The following is a 24,537-nucleotide window of genomic DNA, read 5'->3' as shown; positions in this document are numbered from 1 at the left end:
CAAACTGCTGTTGTCTTCCCTACACAGGAGCCACTGAGCCCCCAACCCCGCACTACAACAACTCCATCCTCTGCGACACAGTGCTGCTGTCCCACCTACACTTCTTGTCTAACGCAGTGGCCGACTTTCCAGGCATGAAGGATGGCCTGGCCCTTCTCAAAGTCTGGCTGAACCAGAGGCAGCTCAGCAAGGTATGTCCTTTGCCAGGGCACAGGGCAGGCTCTGCTCCCCTGGCTAACGTACCTTTGGCCTGCTTTGCCTTCCTAGAGCTGGAAAGGTGGTGTTTTGGGTCCTGGTGGGTGAGGTGGTGGGCTTGTGACTCTGAGCTGTGTTAGGTTTCAAGAAGCTCCATTCTGCCCTGTGGGTTGTAATGAGGCTGTGTGTACTGGACAGTCGTGCTTTTTTGAGATCGCTGGAATGCTGTAGTGGGTGTTTGGGTTTGGTTTGGTTTTGGTTTGTTTTTCTTGAGAATTCGTCCCATTTCCCAAAGAAGTTTGCAATGTTGCCTTCCTGCAAGGGGATCCGTATCCCTGCTTATTGTACAGGGCTTTGCCTCAGTGTCTTCCTGATGGGGTTGGGGCTTGGGGGCTGCCCTGCTGGTGATGACACATGCCAGAAGCAATCATGTAGAGTGGGCTCTGGGGCTTGTGGTGCCTCGTTGAGCCCTTGTTGACTCAGCCCTCTGTTTACACAGGGCTTGGGGTGCTTTAGTGGCTTCTTGATCTCCATGCTGGTTGCCTACCTGCTGATGAAACGCAAAATCGTCAAGATGATGAGTGGTTACCAGGTGTTGAGGAGCACCTTGCAGTTCCTGGGTGAGTTTCTGGGGACCTTTCTGGGCAGGAAAAGGCTGGTGTCAGCAGAGTCTCTGCACAATCGCTGAGCACAGTGGGGGAAGGGGGAATTGTGGCTTTTCTGCCTCTGATGCTGAGACCCTATGGGTGTCGTGGACAGGAGGGGATGAGGCTGCAGAACAGAGCTGGATGGAGTAGCTTGCAGAGGAGTGAGTAGGTCCCATCACAAGGTGGAGGCCAGCATTGCGTAATAGCTCTGTTAATGTTGCGAGACCACAGTGATATTGGCATGTAGCTGTGCCACTGTCACCCGTGGGGGAGATGTGGATGGTAGTGTGACTTGTTCCTTCCTGTCTGCTCACAGCCACCACAGACCTAAGCATGACGGGGATCAGCCTAGCGAAGGATGCCGACGACTCCCTGGTAAGCAACCCTCCAGGGGGGTCTCATGCCTGTGTCTGGCTGTGCTGCCAGTGCTGCCCAGGCAGGGACGTGCCTGTTATAGGGATGTTCAATGGCAATGAGGTGGTGGTGCCATGGTGTCTGTGCTTCGCTGTAACACTGAGGACCATTGTTTGCTATTCCAGCCTGTTCTGGACGACTTCCACCAGGCATTTGAAGTGGTCTTTGTGGATCCTTCTGGGCTGGTGAACCTCTGCGCTGATATGACTGCCAGCAAATACCACCAGGTACCAAGCAGGTTGTGATGACATCCTGAGATGCTGTCTTAGGAGAGAGCTGAGGCAGGCAGAGGGTGGTTAGATCTAGTCTTGGAGGAGGATGTTGGACATGGAGAGGGAGTTCAGCATTGCTTTTAAGCTTTTGATATCCTTCTCCAGCTCTGAAGCTTAGAAGTGAGTTTTAAGTCTTGGACATACTGCTGCCTTACCTGTCTTGCTTGAATGACGGAGGAAAGTTGTTTTCCTCTTTGTGGGCACCTTTAGGTGAAGCTAAGCAGCTGTTTAGCAGAAGTAACTGTTTTGGAGCTGAAAATAACCACCTTGGTGGCAGGGGTATCAAACAGGGACTGTCTGGCCAGCAGCAACATCTGTTGGTGACTTGGCTTCACACTGAGGACAGAGGCTGTCTAGGAACAGTCTGCTGGTGAACCATGGAGCTGGGGTGGCTGTGGTTGATCAGGGAGCATTGGTGACCACTGCTGGAGAGATTTGCATTCCTTCTCCCCTCCCATTCATGCTCTTGCTCTGTCTTGTCTCCTTGCTCAGGTTCAGTTCGAAGCGAAGCGCTCCATGGAAATTTTGGATGATCGGATGGTGGACGGCTTTCAGGTGCTACTGATGACTGCGAAGCCCATGCTCAGAACCTTTGACCATGTCTTCCAGTGAGTCTTGGTGTGCTGGTGGGCTAATGCTGAGGAGCCTGTCCAGAGAGGAGTGGGATGCTGCTGGCATCTGACTGGGGTGGATTCGGACCTGCCTGCTGAGAGGTGGCCCTGCTAGCTCAGAGATGGACAGTGATGCCTCTTGCATTTGGCCATTCCACTTTTACTGTCTAGATAGCCTCCTAGGAGGAGGAGGGCAATGCTTTGGCATTTGGGAATGAAGACTGTCCTGTGGTGCATCCTGAGATGCCAAAGGGCAATGTTTATGCTTGTAGCTGCCATCCTGGACTAGGACCCTCGGCTCCCCACTTTATCCGTCCTCTAGCATATCTCTCTCAGAAAAGGTTTGATATCAGAGGTGGATGACCAGCTTCTCTCCTCCTGTAGCCTGAAGCATGTCTCCAAGCTGCAGGGTGCCTGCAAGAAGATGCAGCTGCTGAACGAGCTGATGGATCGGGGTGGGAACTACGTGGCTGCGGCCCTTCCCTTCATTGTCTCGCTGCTGGCCCGTGGGCTGGCCGGGAGAGCTCTGCTCGTGGCTCACTCCTTGCCGCAGATCCCTGAGGTAATGCAGCTTGGCAATGACACTGCATCCTTTGCAGCACATGTGGTCTTGTGTCCCTTGTGGGACTGCTGGGCACAGGGAGGGGATTTCTGCTCGCTGGAGTAGGAGACAGGCCTGTCCCCTTTGTGGAGGATATGGGACCCGCACTAGGGTGTGGGATGCAGCTGGAAGGCTTGATCTGGGCAGATGTCCTGGCTCAGTAATGGGGCAGGGTGAAGTCAGCTGTTTTTTTCTGTGCTTATCCAGGCACCTGGGAGCACATAGCAGGAGGTTCATCTAGCAGCCCAATATCCCAGCAGCTGATGCTCCAGCAACCTCATCTCTCTTTGTGCTTCCTGTTCCCTGTTTTCCCACAGTGGCCGATTGACGCTGAGCCCCCAAAACACAAGGATGTAGGGCCCCTGACGTTTGGGCTTCTGTTTGTCCCCGAGTTTGCTTCCAGCACGCTGGAGAAGGGGCCTCAGGCCGATCACCCCGAGGTGAGGGGAGCCTTGCTTGTGCTGAGTAGGGTGGACCAGAGCTGGTGCCACACTCTGGGCACACATGGCTGTTCAGCCAGCCCCAGCAGTAACCCATGTCCCTGGCCTGACTTGGTCAATGTTCCCCTGCAGGCCCTGGACTTCCGGACATTCTGGGGGGAGAAATCAGAGCTGCGACGGTTCCAGGATGGCAGCATCTGCGAGGCGGTGGTGTGGGAGGCCAGCACTGTCTGCCAGAAACGGCTCATTCCTGAACAGACCATCAGGCACCTGCTGAAGCTGTAAGTCACACCGCTTAGCAGCTGAGGCTGGAGGACCTGCAGCTGTGTGGGGGTCACTGCTGCTCTCCTGGCTTCTGCCATGTCCCTGATAACCCTGTTGTCAGCTTTGCGCTTTGGGGAACATTGCGGGTTTTTTTGGCTTTGCAAAGTCTGAAAGTCATTTTAGTTGTCTTGATGCTGTGAGCTGCTTCCCGAGAGAAGGTGGGAAGGGCAGGCACATGGTGCCGTAGCTTCTGCTGATGGTAATGCTAAAGGCAAGGAGACAGTGTGGTCCTGCCCTTACATGCAGGTGGGATGTTGTGACACTCATTGTTGGCAGAGCTGGAAGAGAAGCTGTCTGAACCTTGCAGGATGTTTCCTGACATCCTCTGAGTCCTTATAGTGGTTCACAAGATCGGGTCTCCCTGCAGCTTTGGGAAGCCTCACCATAGCAGTTCGTAACTTCTGCCACAAACAAGACCCTCTTGCGTAGAACGAAGGGTTTGCCTGGGCCTCTTTGTGGCAGTTTGAGGAGGGATCTTGTGAGGGAAGGCTGCATGTTGGCAGCTTTGACTTTGAATCCTGTAAAGCTGCAAAAGTTGCTGGGCTGCCTTGGGTGAATAACTTGGTCATGGGAGGAATGCACAGAGATTGGTCTTCTTGCCGTGACCTTCCTGTATGGAAGGATTCCTCATGCTTGGACTGACCCTTTCCTGTGGGCGCAGCATGCAGTGTCAGGATGGATGGGTTGGTGTGTTGTAGCTCTAATGCCCTGTTGTCTTCTTCCATGTAGCCATGCGGACATTCCTGAATCCTCCATTTGCTACACAGGTGCCCTGCTGGAGTCTGTGATCAGGACTGGGGAAGAGGTATGGTTGCTCCTCCAGTGGGGCTGTGGGTTTCTTGAGGAAGGGTGGTACAGGGAGGGCTTGTAGGGAGGTCATTTTAGCTTTGTGGCCCTGAGACAGCTGAGTGGTTCCCAGGAGAAGGTAGGGAGGCTAAGGAAAACTCCAGCCTGTGGGCACTTTGATGGGCAGCACGTTGCTCTCCTTGGATCTGCCAAGCCTTTTATGTCAATCAAGACACAGCTGCTGAAGTCCTCGTGCTCTGGCAGCCCCCACACCCCATTTTCCCCTGCCAGCATCCCACTTGCCTCCTCTCTCTCCTTGTGTCCGCTATGTCCACATCATCTGATGATATATCACTGTCCCACTGCGCTCCTCTGACTGTACCTTTCAGGTCCCGTGTCTTTCAGGACATGAGCCAGATCTTTCTGTGGCTTCATCCTGTAGGTCCATCTGGGAAACCCAGAAGGATCTTTCCTGTTGTGGTGCAAAGTGCTAGATCATGCTCACAAAGCCCTACTTAGTGCTAAAGCTGAAACAGAAACATCGCTTTGAGATAGAAGAGGTGTGTCTTGGAGGCTCCCTACTTCTGCTCTTCAGCTAGTGAAAGTAAAGCCTGGAGATGAGCCATGAGCACTTTGGCACCACTTTACTGGCCTTGGGTGAAACCAGCTTTTTACCTGGTTGCTGGATGGAGGAGAAAATTGTTTCCTTTCCCCTTTTTAAGAGCAAAGGGGAGAAAATTTGATTGAAAGAAACTTCTGTGCCGGGACCAGTTCCAGTCTGGGCAGAGCTGCATGTCAGTTTTGGGATGAGAGGCCAGTTTGTATAGCCTGCTGTATGGTGAGGCGGCAAAATCTGTGTGCGCTGTGTCCCTGCAAGCTAGCCTGGGGTCAGCAGGGCTGATACACCCCATGCTGAGAGGAGATGCACTTTTCCTGGAGCCTGAGAGGCGTTTAGGAGTCCAATCGTTGCTGGTCCTTGAGGAGCGAGGGAGAAACTCGCTGCTGTGCATGGGGTGGTGGGTAGAGGTGTCTGTCTCTGCTCCTCCAGCGATTTGTACGCAGGCAGCCCGGGGAGTCTGGGGTGGTTGAGGAACATGGGAGATAATGGCAGTGCAGCCAGCTCTAGGGACAGGCAGGATGGGGGGGAGTTGTTGTTCATGGCACACCCCGCAGAGGGTGCTGCTGCTCTGCCATATAGCCCAGGCTGGCTGGGTGCCTGCAGCTCGATTCAGCTGCGTCTGAGCTTGAGCGGTTTGTCTTCAGTGGCGTCTCCTCCTCCTTGTTCAGACTCCTCTACTGTGCTTTGGGAAGGTGGAAGCAACAAGGACAGCAACAGTTTTCGTTTTGGTGCTTTCCATTTGCCTTCCCCAGGGCTCCTGCAATGCTCTGGATGTTTTCTGTCGTTGCTTTTACCATGTTTCACAGCTCTGCCTTGGCTACGGATGTAGTTGGTGCAGTTTTCTGTTAACTGCTGCCCCTGTTGGCATCATGATAACTGTTGGGGAGGCTGCAGCAGAGCTCTCACCTTGCCAGTGTGTGATCTTTTTACTCCCAAATTGCTCCTGGCTTCTCCGTTTCTAGGGAGAATGCTGGCAGTACAGCTCTTGGTGCTGCCTTAGTGTCTTGTGCAGGAAATAATTTCACTTGCCACTTGAAACGCGGCCTCTAGGATGCCTGTGGCTGCTGGGGAGCCGCAAACAGTCTTGCCTTTGTCTTCCCTCTCTCTCTCTTACCTCCCTGTTTTTCTGAGTGCTCTTGCCAGAAGCTGCTCCCTGGGGTGGTAGTGCTGGCTCCTTGGAGCTTGCTGTGATGCCAGCCTGAGAGGGAGGTGAGGTGGGCGCCGATCCAAGAGTGGGAGAGATGAATGGGGAGGGGCTCCCCATTCATGCTCCCTGCTCCCTGTGTGTCTGCAGGCATTGGGGACGGGTGAGGAGGCCATGGTCAGCGTCGTCTGCTCCTACGACGACCTGAGCCGCAAGCTTTGGAATCTGAAGGGGCTGCCGCTGACAGTGACTGCTGTGCAGGGTGTCCATCCAGCCCTCCGGTACACAGACGTAAGTGTCCCTGGGCACAGCCCACGCATGGGGATCTGCAAGGAGCTGGGGGGAAGCCCTCCATGCCAGAGGGCTTTGCTGGGGTGGGAGGTTTGGTGTGAGGGGATGCTCAGTGCCCAGGGGTTTCTGCTCCTTGTTTCAGTCCCTGGGTGGCTGTTCTCTCCCAGGTCTTCCCTCCTATTCCCATGAAGCCGATTTATTCCTTCCATAACCAAATCAAGACCAAGCGCTTGCTGCTTCCCTCGGAGGAGAAGCCCTGCCCAGCCTACATAGCCCCTTTGAAGAGTAAGTGGGGAGAGATGCGAGCGGGACATGATTTGGTGAGGGGAAGTGGAGGCAGGCAGCGATGCTGGCTCTGTTACTGCTGCCTTGGTGTGCCGCAGGCAGGAGCAGAGCCCTGTCTCCTCCTGCTCTCCTGCTGTAACCTCTACTCCCAGTCACTCCCACCCAACACCTCATTTCTGTGTGGGACTCACTGGCCTCCTGCTGTCCCTTTGTTCCTCAGTTGTCTGCCACATGGAAGGCAGTGGCCAATGGCCTCAAGACAAAGAAGCCATCAAACGCATCAAGGCAGCTTTTCACCTCCAGCTAGCTGAGCTCCTCCAGCAGCAGCACCAGCTGGTTTGCAGACCTGCAGTCACCCACACTGACGTCTACAAGGTATGGGGGTGATGGAGACCTTCTCCAGACCTGACTTGTTAGCGAGGAGGCAGGCAGGGGTCTGTGGGGATGGTCCCACTGGACAAAACCAGATTTTGGATGGTGGGCCTAAGAAAGAGCATGGCGAGACTACACTGATGCTAGGATGCAGCTTTTATGTTCCTGAGGTGCAGCATAGCACACCAGCCAGCTTATGTTACCACTAAGCCTGACTTCACCTTCTCTTCTATCTCAGGATGGCTACGTTTTTCGTCTCCAAGTAGCCTACCACCGGGAGCCCCTGATCCTGAAGGAAGTGGTCACCCCAGAAGGGATGCTGAAATACCGGGACACAGAGGAGTCTCAGCAGCTGGAGCTGGAAACACTGCATCTGCCCTATCTAACCAGCTCCCTGCATGGGTAAGTGAGGTGGGGGGTACCTGGAGGGCTAGGACATGGGACGTGGCTGGAAGTCGGTGTGGCCATTGAATGTTGGAAGGTAATGGTGGGGAGAGGTGCTCACTGTGGAAGCATTCCTTCAGCCCACCTTGTGAGAGGCTCTGCAGGAGGCTGGAGGGATGAATGTGGGTGGGGGTGGCACCAGTTGTCCCTCTTGTCACATCCAAGGTCACTGGTATGGGGAGACAAGTGCCAAAGAGCAGCATGGTTAGAGAGGAGCATGTGGCAGCATTTCCCCTTTGTTCTCCTAAAATCTCAACACTTGCAGAGAGTGCCATGTGCTTATGATGCTCTGCACATGTTCCTGGAAGGTTTTTGCCCCCCTTTTGCTGAGTGCCAAAAGGCTGGTTTGGATCTTGGGATGTGTGGGTTGAGCAGTGGCTTGTCTCTTTCCTTGCAGGCTCCAGCAGCAGTACCCTGTCTTCGGCACTACTTGCCGGCTGGCCAAGCGCTGGGTCAGTGCCCAGCTTCTGAATGACAACATCTCTGAGGAGTGTGTGGACCTCCTTGTGGCGTTTCTCTTCCTCCACCCGGCCCCCTTTACACCACCCAGGTGAGAACAAGAGGCCCTGGCTGGCCCGATGGGGATTTAGTGCTTTTTCCTTATCCAGCATGTAGGAGGGATGGGATGCTGCTAGGGTAGGAACTGCTGGGAGGGTGCATAGCACTGTGGGGCCGTGGCTTCCCCTGCCCCGTTGCTGCAGAGAAAGGGAGGAAGCAGATAAGGACGGGAGCGAGTGTCCTTGTGGTCTCTGGCTGCTGGCAGCAGAACTGTGGTGTGCTTGTGCCTTCCTGAGGCCTGGTAGGGCCCCTTGTCCAGGGGGTGATGGCCAGGAGAAGCAGGGACGAGGGCTGCATTGTGACTGCCAGTACGCTGGGGGTGCTGGGTTCCCCAGGAAGGATGTTAAGATGATGCTGGTAGCTGCAGCCTCTCTTCCTTCTGGAGAGGGCTTCTGGGAGAATGGAGAGAGGTCAGCTGCTGAAAGCCAGATAGAGTAGCATATTGGTAAATTACCCCATGGGGCCAATTGCTTGCTGACCTCTGGCAGGTGGATGGGATGCGGCCCAGAGGGAGTGAAATTGAAGTTAAAGGAAGTGTTTTTGCTCTGCCCTGCACTCAGAGTCTGGTTTACTTCCCCAAACTAGCAGGAGTAACAGCCTGATGCCTGGAATGCTTTCCTGTCTCCTAAAGTGCCCTACTAGCAGGAGCCCCACCTTGACAGCTGTCTGGCTTCGCACATGTGTTGTGTTGTGGGGGAAGAGGCACAGTGGCAACTTGGCCAGTGTTCAGAGCTGCCCCAGAGATGGGAGCAGCCCTCTCTCCACCTCAACTCCTTGCTCCAACCCCAGGAGTCTGGATAGGGGAGAGGGTCAGGAGATGGAGCAACCAGGGGCAATGTTTTACTTTCTGCTGGTTTCTTTTACTTGGGGAGGGAGGGAGGAACAAAGGGGCAAGACCTTCCTTGGGGATTTGGAGAACGGCAAGTGCCTCATGCTTGTCCTGGCCTTCCCTTTCCTGCCACGGACATCCCTTGGGCTGCAAGTGGGCTGGGCATCACTAAGTCAGTGCCAAGCCCAGCCCTTCTTGCTGCCAGGGAAGCAAATGCTAGTGTTGAACTCTTTTGTCTTGCCTGCAGCTCTCCCCAGGTGGGGTTCCTGCGCTTCCTCGACTTGCTGGCAACCTTTGACTGGAAAAACAACCCTCTGATTGTCAACCTGAATGGTGGGCTCACAGGTGAGCAGGCAGCAAGCAGGAGAGCTGTAGCGTGAGGGTCTTGAGCCCTGTTAGCTCAGTGCACAGTTCCGGGGGTCTTGGATACATGGAGACATCACTGCTTCTGCCAGGGGCGAGGAGGTTTTTCCATTCCCTTACTCCTGTTCTGCTGTGCTTAACTTGGCATCAGGGTGGGTTTGGTTGTGGCGTGATTCCCCCCTGGTGCCTTCCTGCCTTTGAAGATGTGGATCTTTGTGATGATGCCGCGCTGCTACTAGTCTCACTGAAATCTGTGATGCGACTGGGCAGTGTTGGATGTGGTGGTGTTTTTGAAGCCCTCTGCCACTTTGTAGCTGACATTTTTGCTTGAGGCTTTGCCCTGGCTCTCGGTGGCCAAACCTTTGGTTGTGCTGAGAGAGCAGTCAGGCTTTAGAACGGGAAGCTTCAAAGCATCCTGCCACCTGTCTGCTTTGAGAGCTCCACTGAGCCACTCAGATCATGGGGATGATCTGCTACTCCCCAGTTTCAAAGCCTGCGAGGGAAAAGGGCTCTGCAGTCCTCTAGGTTTTGTTACCTCCTGAGCCTTGAGAATTTCCTGGTAAAGGTCTCTGGTTTCCAAAGGAGCATGTTGGTGCATCCAAGCAGACCTGCTGTCTTGGCTTGGCATGGTCAAGGGGTGGGGGAAATAGTTACACTCAGCTTTTAAAGCTGATTTATATAAAAATTGAAGTTGCTTGGAAGAGAATTGGATATGGAAACTGGTATTTTTCTGCACTCCGGCTTTTTTTAATGAACTAGACGGGAATTGGTTTTGGAGAAAGAGGTATTTTTTTCCCCACTTGGAGGTGGGGGAAGAAAAAAATAGAAAACTCGAAGAAAAAAATAGAAAACTCTTCGGGTACAAACTCTGTTGTTAGCTTATAACGTCAGTTCCCAGGCCGTGTCAGTCCCAGTGCTGGCCATGTCTGTGCCCACTTGGATGGGTTTAGAGCAAAGGTCCATCTAGCCCTGCCTCCTGTCTCCAAAACTTCCTTTTCATGGTTAGCCCAGACAGCAGCTGGACTACCATGCCACAGCTTGCTCACTCCTCCCCCTTGGTGGGGCGGGGACGAGAAAATCGTGAGAAAAGGGCAAGACTGGTGGGTTGTGATAAGGACAATTTAATAGGACAGTACAAGAAAAATGAGAAGGGATAATGACTACAATAATACTAGTACAAGAACATCACAAAATGAGTGCTACCACTGCTCACCATGCAGAACTCAGCCATATCTGGACCTTCAAAGTAAATGCCCCTCCTGCTGCTAGCTCTCCCAATATATACTCTGAGCATGATGTCACATGGTATCGAATAGCTGTAGACGGGGCAGAGCACCTCACCTGTCTGCCTGCCTTCTCCAGATGCTGACTGCGCAGAGATCAAGAGCAAGTTTGTGGCTGCTCGCTCTCGCCTCCCTGTCATGTTCATTGCCACTCCCAAAGACCGTTGGAGCTCCATGTGGACCCAAGAGCGACCCTCAGCCCAGGTAAGCTGGGCCCTCTGTTCTTGCTCCATGGTGGCTGCTGGCTTGGGGCAGTTCCCTGGTCCAAGTGCTGGAGCGAGCTGCCCTGTAGATGAGCAAGGTCCCTGCCGCATCCAGGACTGCCGAGTTTCACCCTCTAGCTTTCTTCCCTCCCCAGATTCTGCAGCGCCTTCTTGTGCTGGCCACAGAATCTCTCCGTGCCCTGGAGAAACAGCTCATGGACCCACTCAACAGCCAGGATGTGAAGGTAATCCCCTGGGCTGCCAGCACAAGGGTTTTCATGTTCTGGCAAAGCATACTGGTCTTCAGTGATGATCACTGGGATGTGTTAGTAGGATTCGGGCTGTGGCCATGTGTGGTTGCCCTGAGATAAGGGGCAGAGAGGATGGGAGCATGGAGGCTGGTGCTCTGTTGTACTACCTCACTTCTGGGGACCCAGCTCTGCATAGCAACTCGGGGTGAAATGTCGCTGGCTGGGACAAATGTATTTTGTGCTCTCTGGTTTTCTTGGGGTGTGAGCAACCTCATGATGTTCCTGCACCAAATTGGTCTTGTGTCCATGGCTGGAGTGAATGTCTCCTCTGGAAGACCCTGTCTTGGTGTAGCTGTGCAATGCAAATCTGGCTTGTATGCTCGCATCTAACCAAGCCCAGGGTGGCAGAGGTTTTGGAAGGACACTAATAGGCACTTTAGGAAGATGTTATTTTGGTTGGAGTGGAGGAGCAAGGCCATATGTAGTTTAACCCTCTTCATTTTCTCAGTGACTTTATTTTTAAAGTTAAAACATCTGTTACTGAAATGGAACTGGGAGATGTAGACACGTTTATTTGCCCTTTGAAGGGAGGGTTGTGTGTTTTGGAGGGGAGCTTGTTGATGTGGTGACCTAGGCAATTGAAGCTGAGAGGACTCAAAGACAAAAAGTGGTTAGATATGGTAGATTCACATTAGGAAAAAAAAAACACATACAGTGGATTTTTTTCTGGTGAAGGCAGCATAAAAAGGATTTACTGACATTGCTTTCAGTTCTGCCTCATTTTGTGGTAGGAGTGTTACAGAGATGAGGTGTACTTGGGGGGTAGCAGTGCATTACAGGGCTGTGACGGAGTGAGATGCTGTACGTGTGAGATGTGCCCAGTGTGGACTCAAGGCTGAAATTCAAGAAGTGCAGCATGAGCTGGAGGTCATTAGCTCCTGAAACGAGTCCTCACCTGTCTGTAGCATCCTCCCAACCCCTCCTTGGTCCTCCTTACCTTTCCCCTCTTAATCATTGCAGTGGGATCATTTCCTATCCCAGGGTGTCACTCTGGTCCATACCAATGTCCTCCCAGGCCTGCAGTGTTTCTTAGGGATAAAAATGGGACATGGGACACTGTTTCTAGGACTGCTAATTTATTTGTAAGCAAAGCTTGGGGCGGTGAGGAGGGAAAAGAAAAGCCTCTCCAGTGCAACTTGTAGTTGTCTTCTCTTCCTGTGTATCTCAGAGGGTGCTCTAAGTCTTTTTTGACCGTGCATTTGTGTTGCTTGGAGACATGCCCTCTCATGCAGGTGCATTCATGGATTTATGAGCTCTGTTTCATTGCTCTCTGAGGAGCTACGATAAGCCATGGACTTGGTCAGCTGGGTGGGAAAGCAAGGTCCGTGTGGACCAGAGCTGGGACTCAGTGCTCGTCACCAATCTTCATACGTGTTCTCCCCAGCCTGGCCATAAACCAGCTCCAAGCAGTGGGTTTTCTGCCAGCACCAAGTTGGGTGGTGTCCCATGCCTCTGTTCATGTCTCTGCATCATTTATTCCACAAAAATATACACAATAGTTTTAAGTTTTTTCCATTTTAATACGGCTGCGTTTACAGTACCAGATCCTGCCTGTCCAAATATTTGTGTCTCGGATTGCTCCCCTCCATTAACAGGGCTTGCTCTCACCCTCTCTCTGCTTGATGGAAGAAGCTGCTGTCCTCTGTGGCAGCTTCTGTTGGACAGAAGGGACTGTCCTATTATTACACAGCTCCTCTTGTGCCCTCGGTGCTGTTCGGCTCCTGTTAGCTCCTTGACTCCCCTCTTTGTTCTGGGACTCTGCCACATGCGGCAAGGTTACCTGTCTCAGCTCACTGTCTGTCTGTCCCTTGACTGCCCTCAGCTGGGCTTCCCGGGGTCTCTGATCAGGGCTGGAGAGGACCACCTTGGCCCTGTGGAAAGTTTTTCTCCAGGCACCATCCTTGAGTCCTGAGTCCCGGGGGGACAGTGGTTATATTTTTCTGCCAACCTCGGAAACCAATAGGGTAGAGAGTCTAGTCTTTCTGGTTAGATATCTAATGTGGGTAGGGAGCAGCTCCCTTCCCTAAGTGTTGAGCTTGCTGTACAGTTGGGCTGTGTCATTCAGATGTGTCCTTCCTGGTGCACATTGGTGGTTGGGAGAACATTTAGCCTATCCACCAGCAGATGGCCGTGGAGGAACCACCTTGCTCTCGACAGAGTCCTTGTTACAGCACTTGCATGGGGTGTAGGGTGTGAGGGTCACATCCCTCTGAGATGAACAGAGCCCGTGCTGGAACAGGGATGTATCTCAGGCCAGAGGGAATGGGGTGGCCAGTATGGACTGGAGCTCCCTGTGGCTCCACCACTGCCGTGTATTTCCAGTGAATGTTTTGGCAAACTTCTGACACTAATCTCACAAAAACTTTGGCTTTGGTTTACTGCTTTCTAAAGAGAAGGGAATAAAAAGCCAGCAAAGACTTGGGAAACCTTTCTCATCTCTCTTGCTCACCTGTGTCCTACACTGAGTAGCACTGATCTTTTCTCCCTGCAGATGGTCTTCCGCCCTCCTTTGGACTTCTACGATGTCCTAATCCATCTGAATCCAAACCAGATTCCTCGGCAGCTGGAGAGCGTGGACCGGCCACTAAAGTCGTTTTCCCGGGGCGTGGTGAAGAACAGCAGTGCCGTGAATGTCCTCTTTCCTGTGGTGGATTACGACCCCGTACAGTGCTACCTCCAGGAGCTGAGAGTAAGAACGGCCCTTTGGGGAGGCACAGGGGGCTATCTGCCTAAGGGGGAGCTGCCTTCTGGCATTCAGGTTGCCTGCCGGCACAGGATCTAGTTGGTTTATGTATTTTGCATGGGATGGTCACTCTGTGCATCTGAAATCACTTCTTCAGCAGAAGAGCTGGTGAATGCACCACCTGTTCCATGGAAACGGGAGTGCTGCTGATGTGAGGATGACCTCAGATGCAAAGCACCTGGAGCTTTTGCTGAAGAATATTGTATTTCCGTGCAAAAATAAGCCATTTGTCTTTAGTCAGCTGATTGACTTTTCTTGGCTTCTTGCACCAAATGGGGTGCATGGTGAACAGCAGCTATTATCCTTATTTTCTGTACAGGAATCTGTGGCATGGTACTAATAGGGCTCCTGCTCTTAGGCCAATGGTTGCATGAGCCGTGGAGGCTGAATATTGGTTACAGGATGGTTTCTCTGGGGCTGGTTGCATGCATGATGGCAGAGGAAGTTGATAATGTGGGTATATGGAGAACATCAGTATCTGAAGTTATCAACCCAGGGCTTTTCCATCGTGTAGCCATGCCAAAGTCTCAGCAAGCTGGAGAGATATGCAAGATGCTGGGTGTCAGCAATGACCCACACTGGATCTGGACAGCCAGTACTTTGCAGATATGCAGCCTCTGCCTCTTAGGCTCTTCTCAGCTTCACATGCAGTAGCTTAGTAATGTTAGTGTGCTGAGAGGTGAGGCTGTGATGCCCTTTTTTCAGAAACTGGCTCAACTTTCAAGTGCTGTTATCCCGCGCCCACAGAAGTGCTGTGAGCAGTGTCAGAACTGCCGTAGGAATCGTAGGCTGGCTTTGCCGGTAAAGGTGCTGCAGTGGTCTCTGGCCACATTCTCTGCTCAGGGAAGAGCCAGCTCTGATGTTAGAGCAGGCTGCGTGGAGCCCAGTCCTGTTGAATGCAGGCTGTGTCCACGGATGGAGATTTCCCACCTCCTTGTCCCAAAGTTTGACCAGCATTGTGAAAATTTGTTTCTGAGTATCTGACTGGTACTTCCCTTGTTGTGTTGAGTGTATGTTGGCTCATCAGGTCCCTGCGGTGGCTGAGCTGTGCTAGTGGCAGCTTGCTGGAAGGCAAGGCTGGGGTTCAGCTTTAGCTGGTGCTCTGGCAGCTCTTAGCCACCCCTCCCAGCCCTCTTGGGCAGCACAGCAGGTCAGAGGGCTTTCCTCTTGCCCTTCTCCTGATCAACATGCCAGAAGGGTTTTGTCCACTTTCCTGTGTGCTTCTCTTGCCTAAAGATTTGGTATCAGCTTCTCTCCAAGCTTGCGCTGGGGAAGGAGGTGTGCCTGCAGAAGAAATGTAGTTCTTGGGTAGCGTCTCTTCTCCTCTTGAGCTGTGAGTGAGCCTTCTCTGGGCTCTGCAGGGTTTATCATTTGCTGGTCCCTGAGTCGGCTAACGCTGCACAGCCACTGAGCATTTCTCTGCTGCTTCTGCCAGGCTCGGCAGTGATGGCAGCTGCAAGAAGGAACAGCAGAAAGGGCCATATCTTACCTCCAGGTCCATTGAAGGAATTGCAGAGGTGCCTGAATTAAAACTCCAGTTCAGGCTGGAAGATGCTGGGCCCTTTAGGTTCAAGCTCACCTTTCACCGTAACTCAGGTAGCTTAGGAGGTGGCCAAAGAAAACTTGGAAGGGTTCCTCAACCCTAGGCATAGGCCTGTTACCTCCTGTGCCACCTGCCAACTGTATTTCGCATTGATCTCTGCCCAATCTGTGCGAATCTGCTGTGGTTTCAGTATAGCTGCCCAGTCTAGCAAGATGTGAGCTGGGTCCTTCTGTCACCCACAGCAGGTTGGGGGGAAGTGAGAGACAGGAATGCATGCAAGGCGTTTTTAAATTGAGGAAGAGCTCAGAATCATCCCATAATTTCCCTGTAAGTAGAGCTGCTTATTTATCTGGAAAGTCATGGAGGAGAAGAGAGGGGAGAGAAGGTGCTCAGCTATATTTTCCTTCGAGAAGGAAGGTGGTTTTTAAGTTGGAGGTCCCACAGGACACATTGCAGGGAGTTTCTTGGGGTCCAGGTAATGGGAGAAGGAGGGGAGGAAGCACCCTGCACCAGAGTTTTAAAAGGGAGCAGAAAACAGCGATCAGGAACCATTCACTGTTTCACTCTTTCCTGTCATCTGGGTCTGAGGAGGAATATCAAGACTGGCCCCTCTCATCTGTTCCCTGTATGATGAGGATTTGATGTGCAACCATGAAACCTCAACCAACAGGCATAGATCTGAGTAGGAAATGGAGTTTCTTAAGCCTGAAATCCCTCTCCACGCCATGCTGGAAGCCTGGGTTAGAGCTGAATGGAGCCTTTCAGCAGCTGCCAAGGTGCTGGATGTGCCTGCATGCATGGGGCCAGAGCCTCTGTGTCTCTGGAGGGGTCGGGGCTAAGCAACTCCTCACAGAGACCTGTCAGGAGACTGACTTCGTGCTCGAAGAGGAGCTGAAAACTGTTGGATGAGCTGATGGGGAGAGCAGACTCCTTGGGGAGGCTGATAACAGGCTTGCAGCAAGTCATGCTGTGTATGGAGGCACTCGATCAGGAAACTCACTGGGATGTGTTGCAGTTTATAGGACTTTTTTGTGTTTTTGGTCAGCTCAGCGCCAGCAAATGGCTCCAGAAGTAAGGCGTGCAGAAGAGACTTCGCTAGAAAGCAGCTTTCATCATCCTTTAAGCAATTGTGACTTAATTGATCCAGTCAATTATGACATCTAAACTGAATTTTTACTTCCTGTTTTCTCTAATATAGGTAATAATAGGCACAAAACACAGTTGGGCTGGGTTACAGATTGCAGCTGGTCCTAAATCTAAAATACTGACATCCCAATGAAGAAACACGGATATAAGCAAAGGTCACGTTGCCTCCTTGGAAGCAGTGTTGTGTTCCCTTAGTGTATCACATTCTTTGGCCTAAGGGTGCTTGTGAGGAAAAAAGCAGAAACTGGTCACAAGTTTCTCCAAGAGCAAACTATGGGGTAGAGAGTGTGAAATGTGCTGTGGTGGCCCTGGCTGGGGGGCTTTTCCTCCTCTTGAAGGCTCTGAGATAGGTATGGCTGTGTTCCCTTGCAGCTGTTTTACTGGAGGTATCTTGCAGTACCAGTTCACTTGGCTCTTGTAGCTTCCAGATCAGTAGCAGGCAGACCTGAAGGGGCTGATGAATATCTCTTTCTGGGCAAACAGGTGTTTCTTCTGGAAAATTAGAGAGGTCATGCTGCACGTGCTCTGCAGTAACTCAGCCATGTCCACCTGTGTTGGAGGGCTTCAAAAGCTGACTTTTCACTGAAGGGTTACCAGCAAGCAGGTGATGCATGCTGTAGGTCAAAACCCATCAGATATCATCCAGCTTCGTGTCTCTGTGTGCCACTGTTGGTGCTTGAAGGCAAGACCTCTGCATCACCTTTGTGCTTTGACCTGGCTTTGGTTGGTAGCCTTTCAGCACCTTTGCATTTCTCCTTCCCTGTCTTTTGCTCCTCAAAACAGTATTCAAGTCATCCTCGTCCTGAAGGCTGGGAGCCCCAGGGGTGATCCAAACACAGCAAGAAGTTGGTGCTGGAAAGGAGTGTGGTGACAGCAGTGAATCCTTATGAGATTTTGGATGAGAAGTCACTTGGATGCAGAACTGGCTGGCTTTGACTCAGAGCAATTTGCTATCCCTTAATAGCACAAACCGCAGAATTGAGCAACAGGATTGTAGCTGAGGCTGGCGGTGCAGCCGTGGTGGGTTTATGGCGATGAAGGGAGATCTGCCATGCGGTGACGCTGCAAGATATTGTTCTCTGCAGAACAAAAGGACAAAAAAGACAAACATCTGCCCTTCTCTGAGCTTGCCATGTGAAAAAGAGATTTAAATGCCCAGGTGTATTGATTGAGGTTAGAGGGGCAGGGAGTAGCGTCTTCCCCAGTGACCTTGGCCTGGTAACCAGGAGACCAACTTTTCTCCTGTCCAACCTGTTTGCTCCTGAGAGGTACTTGTTCTTCTCAAATCAAAGGGATTAGCAAGGCAGGAGTGCTCCGGAGCTGAAAGATTGCCGTGCGCCTTCCCCAAGGAGTCTAATCAGAGGAGAAAATGAAAGGAGGGGAGGTGCTGAGTCCTGACTGCTTTAATTTTTGCTGCTCCAAGGAGATGTGCTGCAGGAGCTGGTCTCATTGAGTTGCTGTGGAGCCTGGGAGGCTCTGGGTAGAGATGAAAGACTGGTCTTGGGATTCAGACAGCAAATTCTGTGGCAATCCCAGGCACAAATACAGACTGGGCGGTGAATGGATCGAGAGCAGCCCTGAGGAGAAGGACTTGGGAGTGCTGGTGGACGAGAAGCTCAATATGAGCCGGCAATGTGCTCTTGCGGCCCAGAAGGCCAACCGCATCCTGGGCTGCATCAAGAGGAGCGTGGCCAGCAGGTCGAGGGAGGTGATTCTCCCCCTCTACTCTGCCCTCGTGAGACCTCACTTGGAGTATTGCGTCCAGTTCTGGAGTCCCCAACATAAGAAGGACATGGACCAGTTGGAGAGGGTCCAGAGGAGGGCCACGAAGATGATAAGAGGGCTGGAGCACCTTTCCTATGAGGACAGGCTGAAAGAGTTGGGGCTGTTCAGCCTGGAGAAGAGGAGGCTCCGGGGTGACCTTATAGCGGTCTTCCAGTACCTCAAGGGGGCCTACAAGAAAGACGGGTAGAGGCCGTTCAGGAGGGCCAGTTGTGATAGGACAAGGGGTAATGGTTTTAAAATAGAGGGAGGTAGATTCAGGTTGGATATTAAGAAAAAATTTTTTACCATGAGAGTTGTGGAACACTGGAACAGGTTGCCCAGAGAGGTGGTGGATGCTCCATCCCTTGAGACGTTCAAGGCCAGGTTGGATGAGGCCCTGAGCAACCTGATCTAGTTGGAGATATCCCTGTTTGTTGCAGGGGGGTTGGACTAGATGACCTTTGAAGGTCCCTTCCAGCCCTAACCATTCTATGATTCTATGATTCTTCAGTTGCAGGACAGGTCTGATAGAAAAGGCCTGTTCTGGAAGGCTGTCTGCATGAGAAGACTTTGCAGACAGATGCTTTTGAGGGAAAGCAGATATCAGATGTCCTGCAGAGAGGGCTTCTCTGTAGCTTTAGCCCATCACCAGTCTCAACAGCACCTACGGTGTCAAGCACCTCAGCGGACAAACCCTGGGTCCAGTCCCAGCAAGGATTCTCCAGCAAGGCCAAATTAAGTTGGTTGGTTGTTGTTTTTTTTTTAGTGAGGCTCCCATGGGATCTTGGTCATGAGTGCTGGTCTGTGTCGTGGTGGCTGTCGAGCTGTAGAATCCCCAGCAATTTGTTGGGGACGTGGCATGGGAAGGCTCAGTCAGCACCACTCTTATTCCAGGGTGGCTTGGCTGTCCTTGAGCTCAAGGGACTGTCTTTCTGCCTGCATCCAGAATGCCCATCTGCATGCATTCAGGAGCTCACAAAGCCCAAAGGCTCTGGTCACCTCCACAGAGTCCAGAGCTGTTCTCTTGTGGTGGGGAAAACTGGATGAAGCTGCATGTGCCACGTCCACCTGCACGTCAATAATGGCTGTTAAAAGACCTAACATTTCATAGAATCATAGAATCATAGAATCGTTAGGGCTGGAAGGGACCTTCAAAGGTCATCTAGTCCAACCCCCCTGCAAGGAACAAGGATATCTCCAACTAGATCAGGTTGCTCATTTCTTACTGGTTCTCTAGTTTCAGTTGGTCACTGGATGCAAACTGCTCTCTTTCATGGAGATTTAGCTTTCTCTGGCTGGCTATCAGGGAGCTTGCAGCAGAAAAGCTGCTCACCTTGTACATGGGAGATCTTTCCTGTACGGATAAGCAGGAAAATGTTTCCTGCTATACTGTAAACTTCCCTCCCTCCAAAACAATGTTTTGCATTTCTTGCACCTGCAGACAAGACCTATCTGGAAGACTTACAGCCCTTTCCTTTCTTCCTCCCACGGTATAGGAATGTATATCTTGCTACTGCGCTTTAGGAAGGAATTAATGATATTAAAAAGTTCTTTGTCGCATACAATATATAAGCTGTGGTTACGGGAGGTAGCTGGAACTGATGAAATCTTTTCAGGTCAGACTGCTCCCTTCCTGTTTTGACTGACAGGCCTGACTCTTCCTATGGAAAATTCCAGACAGGCAGGGATGAACTGAAAAAGCTCTGTGGGCTCTTGTAGCACAGAGGAAACCCTCCTGGATCTATGCCCTCAGAGGGACAGAGGTGGCAGGAAATTCTTGCTCTTACAGCTTCAGAGCAGCTATGTGACCCTTAGTGTAGTGCCCAGAGTTGGGGGGGATGCACACGTGTGTGTGTATGCACACAGGCATGCGTGTGCGTATCGAGGCGTCAGGCCCTTGTGTTCCTTGGGCGAGCTCAGAGGGTACCTGTGGCTGCATTTCTACTGTGTTGGTAATGCCTTCCTAGAGGTTTGCCTTGAATTCATCCCGTAGGAAGTGACTGAGGGCTTTCATCGCAGGTGGTTTGGTGAATTGGTGGACAAGGCATGTTTGCTAATGCAGCCAGGAGAACATGGGTGGCATTTTTCCTTGCCATACTTCTTCGCCACTGCCCCAAACCCCTGGAACGAGGATGTGCATGTGGCTCTGATGGGGCACTCAGAGGTGGAAAAGTTTGGATAGTTTGAAATACCTTTTACTAAATGAATCCTGAACCAAACACCCAGGTTTCTTTTCTCTTTTAAAACCCCTCTGACACACGAGTAATCCCAGCCTGGCTTTCTCGAGAGTGCCCCTTGCTCTGGGTGTGGGGGAAGGCTCTGTCTGTGTCGTGTAACCTGTGAGCATCAGGGCAGGTTGCAGGAGGATGACAAGGACTTTAAAGTGTTAACTGCAAATGTAGTGGTTTGTTGGAAGTAAGAGGCTTTAACAGGGTTTTATACTGGTAGATCCCTTGCCGAGAGTGCTTAAAATGTTCTGAGCACTGACTGAGCAAATGTTGATTGATGCGTTTGCCACTTGAACTGCCATTGCACCAGGAAGAGCTGCTAGATGAATTTCGGGTGCAGAAGCTTCTCTAGAAGGCTCCTTTTTTTCCAGCAGCTTTGATGCAATGAGCCCAGTCTCCGAATAGGAGCAGTGAAAAAATGGGTGGATAAACGGTTAGGTGAAAAAAACCCACCCATAAAGAGCAACAACAATGTGGTTGCTCAACTAGCAATGAGCGCTTAACCTCATTGCAAAATCCACCCTTCAGCCCGAGCTGCCTGATCCAGTAATCCCATTTTAGATCCGGGTATTGTTTTACTCACCACATTATTGTTTTACTCTCCATCCTTTCGTTCTTACAACCCAGATCACTCTGTATAGAGCTTGACCTAATCTACTTCCAGGCGCCATGTACCCCTTCCCTGCACAATGAGGCTCCTCCAAAATCAAGCCCCAAGCTTGCAGGTCCCCTGTGTCTCTGCAAGATGGAAACCAGACGTAGGCTTTACTGATGGCGGGGAGATGGCTCCTGAGCAGGTAGAGCTTTCCCTGGGCCTTTAAAGCTGGATTGCAACCAAAGATACAGCAGCTTGAGACGGGAACAGGAGTTCAAATGTGCTCCCTGCCTTTTCCTCCTTTTCTCTTAAACTTTCCCTTGAGGAAGGTGTTTGCAGGCTCAGGCAAGCCCTGTGGCACGGCATGGAGCTAGGGATGTGGAAAGGGAGGTGAACTCTTGTTTGCTTTTGCTCTCCAAGCCTCTGTACAAACAGAAGCATGGTGACTAACACGCCAGATGCTTTTAATGCTGCAGTTTCCCAAGGGTTGAAGGTGCATCTCCGCAGCTCAGTGGAGCTGGCCTGAAGCACTGTCATGTGGACAAGGCTGGGAGTAGCGTTAAGTGGAGAAGCTTCTTGCCCTTTGCTGGGATTTTGAACTGGATGTCATCCTTCTAACCTCTGTGTTCCGCTCCCTGCCGTCTGCGTGAAAGGTGCTGGGGTCAAGCCGATAGTGGTTTTATTGGGAATTAAACTGGGCCTGGGAGGGCTCCTTTCTGCTGATGCTCCTGGCTCCTGTCCAGGAAGACATGCCTGTCTAAAAATACCTCTCCTGTAGGAAGCATCACATGGTGCTCCAGACCTTGTCCTGTAGAGTAGCAGGGCTTTGTCAGGTTCTCACATGCATGGCTCCACCGAAAAGCTGCACGTTGGCAGCGGTCAGCGTGCCCTGACCTCTTTTGCCCTTTGAGCTTTGCCTCCCTTCTGCTGTTTGCCATCCAGCAAAAGGAGGAATCTTCCTTGTTGGCTGGTCTCCGAGCATAGCCCGTCGCTCTCAGCTATGAAGTGTCAGGCGGGTTGCCTCTTTCTCAATGTATTTTTAGACGGTGGTTTTCCTAGCCAGTTTGGAGAGATAATAATGCCTTGACCAGCCTTGCCTCTGTGAAGATCTCATGAAGTGAGATGAGCTGGCAGGTCTCAGGATCTTCCTGTCTTGATGGCCTAATTGTGTTGCCCCAGTTTGTGATACTTCAAGTCCAAACTCATAAATCTGGCTCTGAAGGTTGCAGACACCACCACTCCTCCCTGCTTATCAGGTCTTTACTTTTAAAATGCAACCCCACCCTTTGGGATTACTGGTAATACCAACCCAATCCACCATTTTCTCCTGCTTCTGCAATCCTGGTGTGTCCATACAAGACCCCTTCCAAGCTTTGCCTTTGATCTTGATTTTTTTCATGCACATCCTCATGAAAACCTTGTGATACAATGACGCCAGCAGAGACCTGTCTTTATAAGAGCATGGCAGAGTTTCAGCTGGTGAAATTAAGGGGTTGGAGGAGAAGGCTGAAGAGGGAGGATAGCGTCTGTATTTCTTGCAGTAGGTTGCTCCAAAGCTGGTGAGGCCATGTGCAGAAGCTTGTCCTGTACTGATGCTGGGGGCTGTTTGCTTGGTCTAGTAAACGCGTGCCACTGCCTGATGTTAATCTCCACCAAGATGAAAAAGTGTCAGGGAACAGCTTCTTGGCTGTCTTGGTCAACTGCGCATATCTCCAGATACCAGCCTGTTGGGTGCTGAGCTGTAGGGCCAGACTTTTGGGTTCAAAAAGTTGCTTGCACACAGCATTGTTTACTTCTGCTGCAGTGCTCACTGCCCGCCTCTGTGCAGCTCTGGGAGTCCAGTTTGCGTGGGCTTAGGGGAAACTGGATTGTGGACTGCAGTCATCTCTTTATGCAATACCTCTTTTGGAGCTGTGCTGCCCAGCACCACCGAAGGAGCTACACAGTGACACAGCCGCTGAAAGACAGCGGCAAGGAGGGCAGTGCCTGCCCTGCAGTGCCTCCATTGAGCGTTCCATTTCTTTGCACCTCACAGGACTTGGGGTTACTTGAAATTTCTGCTGTTACGTTTCCTTTCGGGACGCTGTGTGCTGATAGCACGTGTGGGGTTTGTCCAGGGGGGAGAAGGAGCTTTGATACCTTGGACACAGAGGTTGCAGAGCTCAAGATGCTGCCCTCCAGTGAAAGACCCTTGGCTGGGGTTTATCTTTGCTGCCATGTAGTGAAATATATTAAAGCAGGATTGCCTGCTGGGCAGAGCCTGCCTTTTGCCATCTGATGCACTGTGGGATCTTGGACATGGCTCTCGGATGTTGGGATAGGACAGCTTGGTAGTGCCAGATCCACTGGGGACCGTGATGGTGAGGAACACTCTTAGTGAGTGGTCACCTAAGGGGTCCAGTGTCTGAAAGCTGGATGCTGATTTCTGGGTGATCTTGCAGGCCTGTGGCAGATGGTGGATCATGTTGCTTCTCGCTGGGACATAGGTAGTCACCAATTAGGTCTGCATGCAAAACTTGGAGGCAATGACTGTATCCATCAAGGCTGGGGGAGAAAAGGCAGCAGGAGGCACCCAGGACACGTCCATGGGCTGTCAGTTGCTTTCCTTGTTGGGAATCCACTGGAAGAGTTGCAGTTTTGGTCCTGGCTGGTGTGGAGCTACTGTGTGTCCCTGTGTAAGGAGACTGAATCAGGGGTGGGCTCTGGCTCTGAGATGTCTGGCACAACCTCTGTTTGTTTTCTACCCAGGATGCCTTCAGCGATCTTGCCTTGTTCTTCTACGACAAGCATGGTGGGGAAGTGATTGCAGTTTTGTGGAAACCTTTGAGCTTTCAGCCTCAGCCTTTTAAGGTGAGTTTTTGACTCTGCTTTAAGCTTCATGTTACCTTTAGGCCCTGAAAGCTTGTAGGGCTTTTTTTCTGCGTTGTAACTGCTTTATCTGACTCTCATCAGCCCCAAAGCCCTTTCAGAAATGGAGCTCATACTTCTGTCTCTTCTGAGAAGGGGTGAAACCAAGACAGGGCTGTGGCCAGAGTGTCCCCAGTCATCAGTAGAGCTGAGAATTGAATATGGGTCCCTGGACAAGTCCCAGCACCATAATTGTGGGTCAGAACAGACCTCTCTGTCCCAGATGCTCTTCTTTGATCCCCTCCTGGGAGGTGGGTGATGCCTCGTTTGCACAGACATCTGGTGCGTGCAGCAGGCTGTTCCATTCTGGTGGCTTTGGGCGCCTTCCCCAGAAATACTCGACCCTCAAGAAGCTGGGGTTGCAAGTCTAGGTTCATGGAGCCTGAGTCCTTTTGATGTACAGAGTTATTTTCCAGCTACGCTGTGTGAGGTGGCAAACTCTAGAGCGTGGTTAAGCTAGGTGTGAGGCATGCTGGAATGATTCACACTGCTTTCTATGAAGGAAAGACGCAAAGAAACCAGTGACTCATAGCTCAGAGTTGGCAGCCCAGGCTCTTCTGCAGTCAGTCTCTGGGTGATTTATCTCCCTCTCTTCATGGCCAGAGGGCATTGGCCATTC

The 24,537-nt window shown here is 51.7% G+C and overlaps 1 protein-coding gene across 1 annotated transcript in view; it reads left to right on the top strand.

Annotated features, from left to right (window-relative positions):
- The window catches only part of NOL6 (nucleolar protein 6), a 29,250-nt gene that overhangs the window by 3,773 nt on the left and 940 nt on the right, over nt 1–24,537 (top strand). The window contains exons 7-25 of the mRNA XM_086629223.1: nt 28–191; nt 695–815; nt 1,159–1,217; nt 1,382–1,483; nt 2,021–2,136; nt 2,524–2,701; nt 3,058–3,180; nt 3,313–3,461; nt 4,234–4,309; nt 6,204–6,344; nt 6,512–6,629; nt 6,850–7,004; nt 7,240–7,403; nt 7,843–7,995; nt 9,080–9,177; nt 10,558–10,682; nt 10,837–10,926; nt 13,484–13,681; nt 23,760–23,861. Of these exons, the coding sequence (XP_086485349.1) occupies nt 28–191; nt 695–815; nt 1,159–1,217; nt 1,382–1,483; nt 2,021–2,136; nt 2,524–2,701; nt 3,058–3,180; nt 3,313–3,461; nt 4,234–4,309; nt 6,204–6,344; nt 6,512–6,629; nt 6,850–7,004; nt 7,240–7,403; nt 7,843–7,995; nt 9,080–9,177; nt 10,558–10,682; nt 10,837–10,926; nt 13,484–13,681; nt 23,760–23,861 (2,432 nt within the window). The remainder of the gene's footprint in view (nt 1–27; nt 192–694; nt 816–1,158; nt 1,218–1,381; nt 1,484–2,020; nt 2,137–2,523; nt 2,702–3,057; nt 3,181–3,312; nt 3,462–4,233; nt 4,310–6,203; nt 6,345–6,511; nt 6,630–6,849; nt 7,005–7,239; nt 7,404–7,842; nt 7,996–9,079; nt 9,178–10,557; nt 10,683–10,836; nt 10,927–13,483; nt 13,682–23,759; nt 23,862–24,537) is intronic.

This window comes from Tauraco erythrolophus, chromosome Z (assembly GCF_009769465.1).
Source record: "Tauraco erythrolophus isolate bTauEry1 chromosome Z, bTauEry1.pri, whole genome shotgun sequence".
NCBI classification, from domain to species: Eukaryota; Metazoa; Chordata; class Aves; order Musophagiformes; family Musophagidae; genus Tauraco; species Tauraco erythrolophus.
This window is presented reverse-complemented; position numbering and strand designations above follow the sequence as displayed.